Source organism: Caenorhabditis remanei, chromosome X, assembly GCF_010183535.1.
Source record: "Caenorhabditis remanei strain PX506 chromosome X, whole genome shotgun sequence".
Taxonomy (NCBI): domain Eukaryota; kingdom Metazoa; phylum Nematoda; class Chromadorea; order Rhabditida; family Rhabditidae; genus Caenorhabditis; species Caenorhabditis remanei.
The window spans coordinates 11,340,686-11,353,285 of NC_071333.1; the positions used below are offsets into that span (position 1 = coordinate 11,340,686).

The 12,600-nt window shown below is 40.2% G+C and overlaps 7 protein-coding genes across 7 annotated transcripts; 4 read left to right on the forward strand and 3 right to left on the reverse strand.

The window, feature by feature from the left end:
• Nucleotides 1-236: 236 nt before the first annotated feature.
• GCK72_024234 (uncharacterized protein) lies at nucleotides 237-1,062 on the reverse strand (the record flags this gene model as incomplete). The annotated part of the gene is made up of 3 exons (XM_053735787.1): nucleotides 237-314; nucleotides 763-935; nucleotides 981-1,062. 3 exons carry the CDS (start codon nucleotides 1,060-1,062, stop codon nucleotides 237-239), a joined length of 333 nt encoding a protein of 110 aa, XP_053579353.1.
• Nucleotides 1,063-2,758: 1,696 nt separating this feature from the next.
• GCK72_024235 (uncharacterized protein) lies at nucleotides 2,759-5,484 on the forward strand (the record flags this gene model as incomplete). The annotated part of the gene is made up of 11 exons (XM_003118170.2): nucleotides 2,759-2,808; nucleotides 2,874-2,954; nucleotides 3,030-3,210; nucleotides 3,427-3,582; nucleotides 3,631-4,008; nucleotides 4,055-4,147; nucleotides 4,194-4,281; nucleotides 4,789-4,869; nucleotides 5,012-5,173; nucleotides 5,220-5,284; nucleotides 5,335-5,484. 11 exons carry the CDS (start codon nucleotides 2,759-2,761, stop codon nucleotides 5,482-5,484), a joined length of 1,485 nt encoding a protein of 494 aa, XP_003118218.2.
• An 804-nt stretch (nucleotides 5,485-6,288) lies between these two features.
• On the forward strand, nucleotides 6,289-7,391 carry GCK72_024236 (uncharacterized protein; the record flags this gene model as incomplete). Its single annotated transcript, XM_003118273.2, has 6 exons — nucleotides 6,289-6,325; nucleotides 6,418-6,540; nucleotides 6,584-6,725; nucleotides 6,805-6,934; nucleotides 6,985-7,068; nucleotides 7,128-7,391. The coding sequence occupies 6 exons, from the start codon at nucleotides 6,289-6,291 to the stop codon at nucleotides 7,389-7,391; spliced, it is 780 nt and encodes a 259-aa protein (XP_003118321.1).
• GCK72_024237 (uncharacterized protein) lies at nucleotides 6,449-9,400 on the reverse strand (the record flags this gene model as incomplete). Its single annotated transcript, XM_053735788.1, has 4 exons — nucleotides 6,449-6,616; nucleotides 8,530-9,036; nucleotides 9,097-9,186; nucleotides 9,236-9,400. The coding sequence occupies 4 exons, from the start codon at nucleotides 9,398-9,400 to the stop codon at nucleotides 6,449-6,451; spliced, it is 930 nt and encodes a 309-aa protein (XP_053579354.1).
• Nucleotides 8,241-9,598, forward strand: GCK72_024238 (uncharacterized protein; the record flags this gene model as incomplete). The annotated part of the gene is made up of 4 exons (XM_053735789.1): nucleotides 8,241-8,300; nucleotides 8,437-9,165; nucleotides 9,233-9,390; nucleotides 9,439-9,598. The coding sequence occupies 4 exons, from the start codon at nucleotides 8,241-8,243 to the stop codon at nucleotides 9,596-9,598; spliced, it is 1,107 nt and encodes a 368-aa protein (XP_053579355.1).
• Nucleotides 9,599-10,112: 514 nt separating this feature from the next.
• Nucleotides 10,113-11,281, forward strand: GCK72_024239 (uncharacterized protein; the record flags this gene model as incomplete). The annotated part of the gene is made up of 4 exons (XM_003117492.2): nucleotides 10,113-10,141; nucleotides 10,195-10,333; nucleotides 10,379-10,984; nucleotides 11,042-11,281. The coding sequence occupies 4 exons, from the start codon at nucleotides 10,113-10,115 to the stop codon at nucleotides 11,279-11,281; spliced, it is 1,014 nt and encodes a 337-aa protein (XP_003117540.2).
• Nucleotides 11,282-11,683: 402 nt separating this feature from the next.
• GCK72_024240 (uncharacterized protein) lies at nucleotides 11,684-12,189 on the reverse strand (the record flags this gene model as incomplete). The annotated part of the gene is made up of 2 exons (XM_003117603.2): nucleotides 11,684-11,798; nucleotides 11,843-12,189. The coding sequence occupies 2 exons, from the start codon at nucleotides 12,187-12,189 to the stop codon at nucleotides 11,684-11,686; spliced, it is 462 nt and encodes a 153-aa protein (XP_003117651.2).
• Nucleotides 12,190-12,600: the final 411 nt, after the last annotated feature.

The following is a 12,600-nucleotide window of genomic DNA, read 5'->3' on the forward strand; positions in this document are numbered from 1 at the left end:
TTCAGTGGTTCATGTTCTCTTTGAATTATATTGAATTACTATGTATGTTTTTATTTTCGAAAAAATTATTATATTTTCTTCTTGTTTTCTTGATTTAGAAGTTCGAATGGAATCTAATTTACTTCATTACAAAATTTTGAACAGAAAACATTTATTATGAACTTTTACTGTATCACATACTGAGATCAAATCATAAACCGGAAAACCGAGGAATGGTTAAGTTGCCCATAATTCTTCTAGATACGTGGAATCTTTGGTGCCGGAGCAGTAAATTGAGAGGTGACTGCGTTGTTGGAAGATGTTGGCAAGGAGCGCTATAACAGGTTTTTAGTATGTAAAAATTATAAATCTTCAAATATTTTTAGTTCCTCAAACCGAGCCGTTTGGTGTAGCTAAACTTCATCATTTAGTGAACGTTCCTTTTGAAAATTTTTTATTTGTGCGCCAACAATATGACTAATTGAGTAAAACTCGCGTTGGGTGTGCGGAAATTATACTTCCTTTAACACAACGACAGCGTAGATTAAATAGAATCCTCATTTTTTCAAATTCAATTATTTCACATATCCTAGTTATAATCCTCCTACTAACAGAATGTTTCTATTCAACTCCATCAATCCTATTATAAATTTTTATCTTTCTGAGAAGTATGACATCAAACGGATTATGATGAAGCTGACCAAGTCATTAGAACTATTCCAAATCATTCTTCGTTTTCAACTAAACTCAGCTGTCAGAAATAGTTCAATGTATATGAATTACCTTCTCAATAACTCGACTACCTCCTCCGATTTGCGCACTGCTGCTAGCTCGTCCTAGTTGTTCGTTCTGCGCAGTAGTCGTTGACGTGTGAGTCCTTTGATTTATTAGTTCCTGTCCGGCCTGCTGTTGAGGTATTGATTGATAATTTTCTCCTTCGAACTGCTTCCAAAGTCCTAAAAATATCAAATAGATAAACGGAAAGGAATGAAAAACTATACCTGGAACATATTGTTTTCCAAGAAATGGAATATCAGTGAGGTGAGAAATCACGTCGTATCTCGTCTTATCGTATTGATTCATTTCTGTAACAATAGAAAAATATAGACAAAAAAATAAAGAATGAAAACTAGTTCAGCTATTCGACATGAAAAACTGAAAATGGAAAACGGAAACGTTGTAAGTAAGGGGGTAAACTCGACTATTTGCTGAGAACGTGATGGCGGAGACAAGTGAAAGTTAGCGACTAGTGAAAACGAATGTTTCCGAATAGTAAGAGTGAGTATCGGCATTCTGCATTTATCATTGAATCAATCGGCAACACGTCCTATCTTCTCAAGTGCACAAAGGTTCGGTTTATTCGAAAGAGAAATAGAAATATGTGTAACGCGTCATGACATGAAACTTCGTCTATCTGTTTTTTTTCGCATGTTGTTTCATCTAAAGTTTTTCGCAAGTCTTTGTGACCAAGACTTTGAAGCTGCAGTATTCAAAAAGTGAAGTGAAAGAGAGAGAGAGTCAAATGAAAGACCTTCACGCTAGTTATCTAACAGAAACCTTGACTTTTTAGAAAAAAAATCTATACGAAAATGACACCCATAACTATCATTCTGTCATTCAAAAAGTTGAGATAGTAAACATTAGTGAGTCAGGTGATAAACATCAATCCTCCACTACTATACAACTTGTATGGTATCATGTAGATAGATAGCAACACAATATTTTGGTGACTCCATCCAAACACCCCAGATGTGTGAAGGGTCATGTCTTCTTCTACAACGAGCGCAGTACACATATATCGCACTCTTTTTCTTTCCTTTCGTCTCGACCACACACTGCTCAAACAACGAGAGGCCGGCAAGCCTACGAATGCTCGTCGAATGTGATGCTTGCGGCCGGTAATATTAACGGCTCGTTTATCACAGTTCTATGCATTGAAATGCTCCGATTTTTGAATTGTTCTCTGGTCTTTAATGGTTTCCTATCAATTGGTCTAGAGAAACTCATAATTTTTTAAAAGTTATTTCTGTATTATGAAATCGGTGATTGCGGGCTTTGATGTTTTGCTATCGTTTCTTCGTTACTTCTAATTTATTCCGTGTCGCTTTTAATAAGCTGAAGCCATTTTTCAGCTGTTTTGTGAACAGAAAATACGGAAACGTAGGAGGAAAAACCTCAAAACGTTTACGTTTTCATTGTTCGTTTCCATTGAAAAGAAAAAAACGTCCGGAGAAAGTGCTTGCACTTATCCTATTTCTAGCCCAGCAATGAATACTTAAAAACAGATCTCTCTTTTTTGTTAAAGACAATCGTTGTGATGTCCATTATTCATTGTGGCCGATTGGTGGCCACATGTGGATAACCTCCGTCTTCTTCTCGCCTTCCGTACATCGTCTGAATCGATTCTCTCGCCTCTCTTCTCACCCTCTTTTTCTACTCAGAATATGACCATACATGCACTGTTGACGTTCTAATTGAACAATGAAGGATTACGGAAAACCAGGAGGGCGCAGAGAAAAATGCGACTAATGTGTCCTCAAGGATAGGTTTTATCTTCTTTCTTCTTTTTCTTTTTTCTTCTTCGATTATCTTGTCCCTAGTTCTTCTCTTCAATCCAACGGACAACATCTGCTCTTCACTACTTTCTCATATCTATTGGGTGTTCATTTCTCTACTCACCGGACTCCGATCAGTTTACAACTATTTCATAGCGTTTCTTTTTTTCTGTTTCATCATTTTTCTTACTCAAAAGTTTCAATTTTCAACTTTCAGGGTCCCAATGCCTCCGTCCACCGACAGCTCCCGGCGAAACTCGGAGGAGGGCTTTAGGTTTGTACTAACAAATTGACACAAAAAACTTGAGTCTCCAAAATAAACATTCTCTTTTGTTTTAGCGATGGGTTCAAATTGGATTCGTCGGCTCTCAACAAACCACCAGAGGAAGTTTTCGATATTGTTGGGAAATTGGGAGAAGGGTTTGTTATTCAATTTCATTTTTTTTCTAAAGAAGCTTGACCGGAAATTGAATAACCAAAAAATGAGATTTCCAGATCATATGGAAGTGTCCACAAAGCAATTCACAAAGAATCTGGTCATGTGCTGGCTATCAAAAAAGTTCCGGTTGACACTGATCTACAAGAAATCATCAAGGAAATAAGTATAATGCAACAATGTAAAAGTAAATATGTTGTGAAGTACTATGGATCGTATTTCAAGAATTCGGATCTCTGGGTGAGCTTTTATTTGAAAATAGTAGTGCTTACAGAAACAAATCGGAAAATTTTGTATACAATTTTTTTGAGTGCATGTCTAAAAGATCCAACAAAGTTTGAGTTAGCCTACGTGTTTTACAGGATAAGAAAAACAGAGTGTGGATAATTTAGTCATTTGAGCACGTAACAGATTTTGCTAGTAAAACTAAAAAATTAAATCTAAAAGAATTTTCAGATCGTGATGGAGTATTGTGGAGCAGGTTCGATCTCTGATATTATGCGTGCCAGGAGGAAACCTTTATCCGAAATGGAAATAAGTGCCGTTTTACGTGACACACTCAAAGGATTACAGTATTTGCACGATTTGAAGAAGATTCATAGAGATATTAAGGTAGCAATAAACAATAATTCTCTAAATTAATAATACCTTGAGTTACAGGCCGGAAATATTCTTCTGAATACCGATGGAATAGCAAAGTTAGCTGATTTTGGAGTAGCTGGACAACTTACTGATACAATGGCAAAAAGAAACACAGTTATTGGAACTCCTTTCTGGATGGCACCAGAAGTCATTGAAGAAATCGGTTACGACACAAAAGCGGATATATGGTCATTAGGAATAACGGCAATTGAGATGGCAGAAGGACGTCCTCCGTATTCTGACATTCATCCGATGCGTGCAATTTTCATGATCCCTACAAAGCCTCCGCCGACATTCAAAAAACCAGAAGAATGGTCTGCAGAATTCAATGACTTTATAAGATGTTGTTTAATTAAAAAACCGGAGGAACGGAAAACAGCTCTCAGGCTGTGCGAGGTTAGATATAAAACAATCGGATGATGAAAAACATAACTTATTTCAGCACACCTTCATAGAAAACGCGCCAGGGTGTGACATTCTACAATCAATGATTCAAGATGCACAGGAAAAAGCAGCACTTGGACAAGTCCCTCTGGTCAGTATGAAAGCAAAAAGAAGCTTTTTATGTAAAATATTTCTAGACAGCCAGTGGACCTGATGCCACGTTGCTAAGTGAAGGAATGTCGACGATGATTGACGGAGGGGATGCAACACTGGTCCAACACAAAGGTATACTACTTTTCCAAAAGAAGCCATGTAGTAACTGCTATATAGAATCACATGAAACAAATCTGATGGAAAATATTGAAACAAAGTATCAAAGTAGAATAAAATTGAAAACGATGTTCAGATATACGTAGAGATGATTCCATATCGAAAACGTTTTAAAAATACACAATTGCTGTAAAACCGGATGTTGAACGGACTGGGATAGAATATGGAATCATAAAAGTGCAAAAATAGAAACACTACATCAGATGCTAAAACTACATATCACATGCATGAAGTCTTTCCTTTGTTTCTTATCCTAGCGTATTCACATGAAAAGTAATTACAAAAATAGAAAAAACAGGTGCATTGATTTTGTGAGAAAAGGGGAGTCAAGGTCCTCTCCGCTTTGTTAACGTGCTTCCATTTCAAAAGGCTCCGTCGTACTAGGCGACGACACGATGTCGTATAAATTCTAGGCTACGAAACAGAGATTAACTAAGCTATCGATTCAATCCTACTCTTCAGATAACTATGTGACTGCTCAAAGTCTACGAAGCCAGATGGAAAGCTTGAGAATCGGAGGAGAAATTCCAAAGTCTGCATATAGTGAGTCTTTTTTTCTCTTTTCGAGAAATTTCGAAATAGCTGTTTTCAAATATAAACAAAAACAATCGAATATTGTTTTTGTTGAATAATGACTCACAAGGCGGAAAAAAACAGATGAAGAGTTTTACTGTTATCTTTTCAGGCTCATCCAAAAATGGTGGACAACCACGAGTTCAACCACCAGGTCACACAGCTAGTGCTTTGGATCCTTCTAAAAATAAACCATTTCCACAAGACGGAACAGGTCCCAACTTCCAGATCGGAACGAGTGACAGCAGTTATAAAGATGCTTCTTACAATATGAGTAAGACTATAAAATGAAGTGAATGAGAAAGAAAATAAATTTTCAGTGAACACAGAAATGGAGTATGAGAATAGGTTCCAACGCGCCGTTGTCGACGGAGATTTTGAATTCGTAAGTCATTGTTTGGAAAGAATAACTAAGAAAAAAGTGACGTTTTACAGCTGCGAAACATTACACTGGACGAATTGATAAGAAGAAAAGAAAGTTTAGATTCAGAAATGGAAGAAGAGATTCGTGAATTACAAAGAAGATACAAAACAAAGAGACAGCCAATATTGGACGTCATTGAGATCAAGAAGAGACAGAATTGATTTCCTCCGATGCTAGCTTGTAAATTTTCGATTAAGTGCTAAATATGACTATGTATACCAATTCAAAAAAGAGCGTTCTATCAAAGTTTAATTCTCATGTCTAATCAAAATTTGTTGTGTGATTAACTTTTTCAAAGACTGTTACAAGTTGATAAGAGCTGGGCTCACACTACGCTTGTCATTGTGTTGCTTAGCTTTTATGCGCTAATAATAAATCTGGTCGAACTTCAAAACGGATTTACAAGTTTATTCTAAAGGTGGATCACTATTGTATCAGTGAGTAATTGGGAGGGTCAAGAGGGAAATGGGGTGAATATCGGAAATAGCTGGAATTTTCAACTTTTCAAGAACTGCGAATGACTCAGCGATAGCTGATTGATCTTGATGAGTCTAGTTTTTTCTTATTTGTTTGCTCACGGCGGAGTTCACGTAGCGACCAACCAATATTTTTAGGTACATTTTCATGGCTTCCACAGTGAGCAAAAAATCAGCATGCGGAGTGCTTTTCGTAATGCGAATGCCGTTTTGAATCGTAGGATTTATGACTTTTGGCAGACTTCCTTTTAGCTTTAGTCTCTATAATTGGCATATCGGGAAGTCTCTCACTGCCCTGACGAACGTATATCTATTTCGTCAACTACTAGCCGAGGGCGTTTGCTTTTTTTCAAGAAGAAGCAAATATACATTTCGAGCGACTGTTTCCCGATTGACAGGTAATATTTGCTAAACTAAATAATATTTAAGGTAGAGAAGAGCCGTGGATTGCCATCGGACAGAAGTTCAATTGCCTATAGCTAACTGAAGATGTTCTCTTTTCTTCTGACTTTATCTCTCATTCAAGGTAAGCTTTCAGGAATTCTACAATTTTCTTGAATTTCAGTTTTACTTTGATTAATGAATTCAAAACATACCCAACTGAAATTTCCTCTCCAGGTACTCTCTCTTATGCAATTGGGACGGGAGTTCAAGCAAATCCGAGCGGTTGCAACGTTTGTGCCGAACAAGGGCAATGGAGTGCTTGGACTGAATGGTCTTCCTGTTCTGCTGCATTTGGAAGTGAGATATAATCCAACCACACTTGGAACCAAACATTTTTCAGCGCCTGTCCAAACTCGAACTCGTCTCTGTCCATCTGGAAACTGTCAAGGTGGATCTACAACTGAATCCAGACCGTGTGTTCTTTATGATCCTCAACCAACTCAACCACAATGGGGAGCCTGGGGATCTTGGAGTGCTTGCAGGTCAGTTTCATCTGCAAAAAGTTTCTCTTTTTGTTTATTTTTTGGCCAATCTCTCATATCGGCATTTATCAAATTGCAGTGCCAGTTGCGGTGGTGGTACAATGACGAGAAGCCGTGTTTGCAATAATGGATGCTCAACCTGCCAATGTGTCGGAGCTGCTGCCGAATCGCAAGCGTGCAATGCTCAACCGTGCTGCACTTGGACTGCGGTGAGAACTAGTTGAGACCAACTTTTCCAACAATTTTTATTTTGTTCCAGTGGTCTTCCTGGTCGGCATGCTCTGTAACCTGCGGATCTGGTGGATCTATCACAAGATCGAGACAATGCAGCTGTGGATCAGGAGTAAGTTTCAAATTACAACCAGAGATTGTTCAAGTGTTCTTATCTAAACATTATTATAGTGCGCCGGAGGATCTGTCGAACAAGAGCCATGCCCTCAACAAGCTGCCTGCCCATGTACCACATGCAACCAACCACCACCACCATGCAATACCTGTAACACTCAACCGGTTGTCATTGTGACACCAGCTCCATGCACAACTTGCTATCAGCCACCAGCATGCTCAACCTGCGGACATGCTCAACCATTCTACGATCCTTATGGAAATGGAAGGAAGAAAAGAATGATTTCTGCTGCTGGAAACTCCACAAGCACAAATGTTTGAAAATCTTAAATGATTTTGTGTACATTATTATGGAACAATTTGCGCATTCCCGATCTTTTCAAATAAAGTATTGAGCAATATAGCCTGTTTATGTAAACTATATTATACATTGTGACAACTAGAGTCAAAACATGAAAGACTTACAAAATGTTCAGTTTATTATGAGAATCTTATCTAAACATCTGATTTTCAAAGAACAAACTACAGAAAATACGAAATTCGGTGAAATCGTCCGTTGTGAGATAAACAAAAATATTGGAAATTTCGCTGTGAGTGATAACATGCTTAAAATTTCGATAATCGGGCAAAAAAGCTAACAGATAAATTACGAGAAATAGAGAAATACGTTCGAAATACTTGATTCTGAAATAATTTCATAAATTCTACAACTAAAAAAACCAGAAATATAGCTTAAAATGGTTCATGAACAATTACAGCCTGAAAACATTCTGAAAACACTCTGAAAAATCTATTATCATATTTTCGATTTTTTCTGAAAAAAAAAACTGTAAATCTATTGTTAAAATTGAAATATTGCACATTATATATTCATACATCCCTTCATAATTTGAATTTAGCGCTTGCGGGTCATTCGCGCTCTATTGGCAACCGGTACCCGATTGTAAGGGAAAAAGCATGAGTGATTCTTACTATTCCTGGACCCTCTCATCTTGCATTGTCTTTTCCTCAAATCTGGGCGGAGCTTGAATATTCTATTTCCAGAAATTTATTATCATGACTCCGCCCACAAAAAAAAACAAAAAAAAAACAATTCGGGCAGATTGAAATTCATTCTCACCCGTTTTCCTTCTCACTGGAACGTTCCCTCTGTATTTATTTCAATTCATAATGTCCGAACATGATGAACTCGTTGCTCTTGTCGTCGACAACGGATCCGGAATGTGCAAGGTTAATGTTTTGACTGATGAGTCATACGAGGGACATTAGGAGGCAGAAAAAAAACGTGCAGGTTCTATACATTTTTGATACTAAATTCAGAGGCTTCCACTTATGAACACATATATTGTAAAGAATTCATTTTCAGGCCGGTTTCGCCGGAGAAGATGCTCCACGTGCCGTCTTTCCATCCATCGTTGGACGCCCACGTCACCAAGGAATCATGATCGGAATCGGTCACAAGGATTCGTACGTTGGAGACGAGGCGAAGAGAGGCATCTTGACTCTCAAGTATCCGATCGAGCACGGAATCATCACCAACTGGGATGACATGGAGAAGATCTGGCACCACACCTTCTACAATGAGCTCCGTGTTGCTCCAGAAGACCATGCAGTTCTCCTCACTGAAGCTCCACTCAACCCGAAGTCCAACCCTGAACGCATGGCTAAGATCATGTTTGAAGGCTTCGATGCTCCAGCCATGTACGTCGCCATCCAAGCTGTCCTCTCCCTCTACGCTTCTGGACGTATCACCGGAATCGTTCTTGACTCCGGAGATGGTGTCACCCACACCGTTCCGGTTTACGAAGGATACGCCCTCCCACACGCTATCCGTCGTCTCGATCTTGCTGGACGTGATCTCACCGACTACTTCATGAAGATTCTCACCGAGCGTGGTTACTCGTTCACAACCACCGCCGAACGTGAAATCGTCCGTGACATCAAGGAGAAGCTCTGCTACGTCGCTCTCGAATTCGACGTGGAGATGGAGAAAGCGGCTCGTTCAACATCCCTCGAGAAGTCTTACGAGCTTCCTGATGGTCAGCTCATCACCATCGGAAATGAGCGTTTCCGCTGCCCAGAGGCTCTCTTCCAGGTACTTTCTATCGAAACAATCCTATCATTAATTTGTCTCTTTTCAGCCGAGCTTCTTGGGAAAATAGGACCTTGGAATCCATGAGACCTGCGTCAACTCCATCAAGGCGTGCGACATCGATATCCGCAGAGACTTGGACGCCAACATCGTGCTTTCTGGAGAAACGACAATGTTCAAAAACATAGAAAATCGTATCGAGAAAGAAGTGAAATCCCTCGTCCCTTCGTAAGTTCATTATCCCTTTTTTGTCAATTCTATTTCATTTCTTTTCAGATCAACAAAGGTGAAAGTCATCGCCACCGCTGAACGGAAATACTCCGTATGGTGCGGAGGGTCGATTTTGTCCTCACTGACTTCCTTTGATTCAATGTGGATCAGCCGGGAAGAATATGAGGAAACCGGACCCTCCATCGTCCATCGGAAGTGCTTTTGAGTGGGCTTCACTCCAATCAAGACCCTGGAGACCCAGTTAATCAATCAATATTTAATATTCTGAATTATTTAATCCACTTAATCTTTCCAACAATAAAATTGTCAACGAAATCTCTGAGAATATACATAAAAACCCTGGTTATATACCCAGTGATATCTACTTTTCCTAAAGTCAGGAATCTTAATGGTGTCGGTGTCTGCAAGAAGAAAACTTCACAACTCGGAAGAAAAAATTGACGGAACTGTGAAAATGCCAATCACCGTTAGATCTGTGCCTCTCTCGCAGATAATATCTAATACATCCCGCTGCTTCCGCGTCTTCACTCATATCTCTTTTGACGTCACAAGCAACTTATGAAAAATCACCGTTATCATCTGGGAGTGGCAAATCGGAGGAATTTGCATATTTCCACGCAACGAATTTCGAGTTTTTAGATGCCCCGCCTTTTTGGAAACCGGTTCTTATGATTATATAAGACTTCTTTTGATTAGCAATAATCATCCATTTGGTCAACATGGAAGGAAAGGACACTGATCAGCATCGGTGAGCTTTTTTTTTGATTTTTGTTTTCTGATATTAACTAAATAAATGTTCAGCCACATGCGCGCTGTCGTTTATTCGGCATGTGCTGTTGCAACTATTGCTGTCTTCTCGGCAATCATCGTCTTGCCAATGCTCTTCACTTCTATCCAATCTCTTCAACAAGAAATTGAATTGGAGACCAACTACTGCAAGGTAATATCTTTTTTCAAAAATCTGAGAATTATTGAATAATTTAAGCTCCGGTCCCGTGACATGATGATGAACTTGTACGCTACCGGAGGACAAAACCGTGTCAAGAGAGGATGGCTCTTCGGACAATGGATTCCAGACAGTGGAACTGGAGGAGGAGGTGCCGGAAACGGAGAAAACTACGGAGCCCCAGCTACTGAGCAACCATACAATGCTCCAGCCCCATCTCCATCTCACGGAGGATATGAGCAACCATCCAACAATGGATATGGACCAGTTGTCAACGCTGAACCAGCTCCACAATGCTGCACTTGCCAACAAGGAAAGGCTGGACCACCAGGACCACCAGGAGATGACGGACACGACGGAAAGGACGGATCCGCTGGATCTGATGCTCAAAACGGAAAGGACGGAGGAGTTGCTCCATCTGATGGACTCCAGAGCGAGCCATGTGTTATCTGCCCACCAGGACCACAGGGACTTATGGGACCAGCCGGAAAGAAGGGACCAACTGGACCAAGAGGATCGCCAGGACTCGCTGGAATCGACGGAAGACGCGGAGAGCCAGGAATGATCGGACCAACTGGACTTGATGGAGAACAAGGCCCACAAGGACCACCAGGAAAGAGAGGAGAGGACGGACGTGTTATTGATGTAAGTTCAAAATTTCAGAAAGATGCTCTAGATTCATCCAATATCCACTTTTTTCAGATCAACGGACCACAAGGAGCCCCAGGAGCCCCAGGAGCCCAAGGACGCAAGGGAGAACAAGGACCAAAAGGACGTCGTGGAAACACTATTCCAGGACCACAAGGACCAAATGGAGATGCCGGAAGAAAGGGACGTCCAGGACACAAGGGAGAGGGAGGACAACCAGGAGGGCTCGGATCCAAGGGACCAAACGGAGACTGCAACCATTGCCCAACCCCAAGAACCCCACCAGGATATTAATTTATATTTTTGTTTCTATAAGTTATTACACGTACTCTTAAGTATCCAAATGAAACCTATATATGCTATTTCTTTTTTCAATCCAAGGTACATACAGTACACCGTTGGCTGGAGTAGCCGACCAATCATTACTACTTTCGTCTTTGATGTCTACAGATGTTTTTCTACTCACATGACACTTGTTGTTTTTTGTCTACCAATGAAGAAATGGGTATTTCGCAATACTTCGTTTCAGTCCAAAACAAAATCCTTCAAAAGCGCCGCCCCCTTCTCTTTCCCTTTCGGAAAGGTCATGTGCTAGTGAATAACAAGTGTACGGTAGTTTTTTGTTAACAAGTTTATTCAAAAACAATGTCGGAAGCTTTCTTTGAAGTAAACCAGATGGTTGTACTCTAAAAGGTTTCAAACATCAACAACTGGACTGGATGGGATCAGTGGGACAAAGTAGCTCTCGTCGATTTCGTATCCCCAGACAAATTCTCGATAAGCGATGGTCAAGTTGAAGGCCACGAAGTTACTGAAAAGACCTGATATTACCTGATGTGTTGGAAAGGAACTCACAGAACGATTCGACTAAACAAGCACATCATGATGAGTGAGAGATTCAGGGGCTCCGTGATGAAGACGACGAAATAGAGAGTGGCTTGTTTTGCCATCTTCTTGACGAGGTGATTGAAGAATCCAGTATCCTCCTCGATGTTTGTCTCGAATTCAGTCAAGCCCTTCTTTGGGAGTGTGAGACTTTTGTGCCAGTAATAGACCATGGAAAGAGCAATCAGCACGAGTAACACTTGATAGATTTTGAATCGGAGTTTCAGAGTAGATTCCTGCTCCACCTCAACACGGGTGTTTGTTGAACGGTGAATACCTCTCGTTTGATCCAGATTCGGGCGAGTTGAAATCCGCATTGCTTGAATCGAACCAAAGGTAGAAGACGAGTCGAATGTATGTTGGAAAAAATGCAAATTTGAATGGAAAATTTTTCGTCAGCGAGGCGCACTTCACGAGGTGCTTCTAATGTTTCCAAGGATACCTAAAATGTGTTTTTTCTCAGAATGGGATTCTCCATGGATTTCTTTCTCAATGGGATTTTCTTGTACGTCGCCTTTTTGCAGAACAAAATGTCACATGTTGAGGTATGGGAATACATTTCTGCACACACACGTACATACACTAAGAAGAATCCAGAAAAACGTTGGGGTTCAGGCGTCGTACAAAACTTTTTTGCAGGCTCCTGCAGTTCAAGATCCCGCACCGGTTCAGAAAAACCTTAAAAAAATGCAAATGTAACTCCCATCCCGACCAAGTTGTCAGATGGA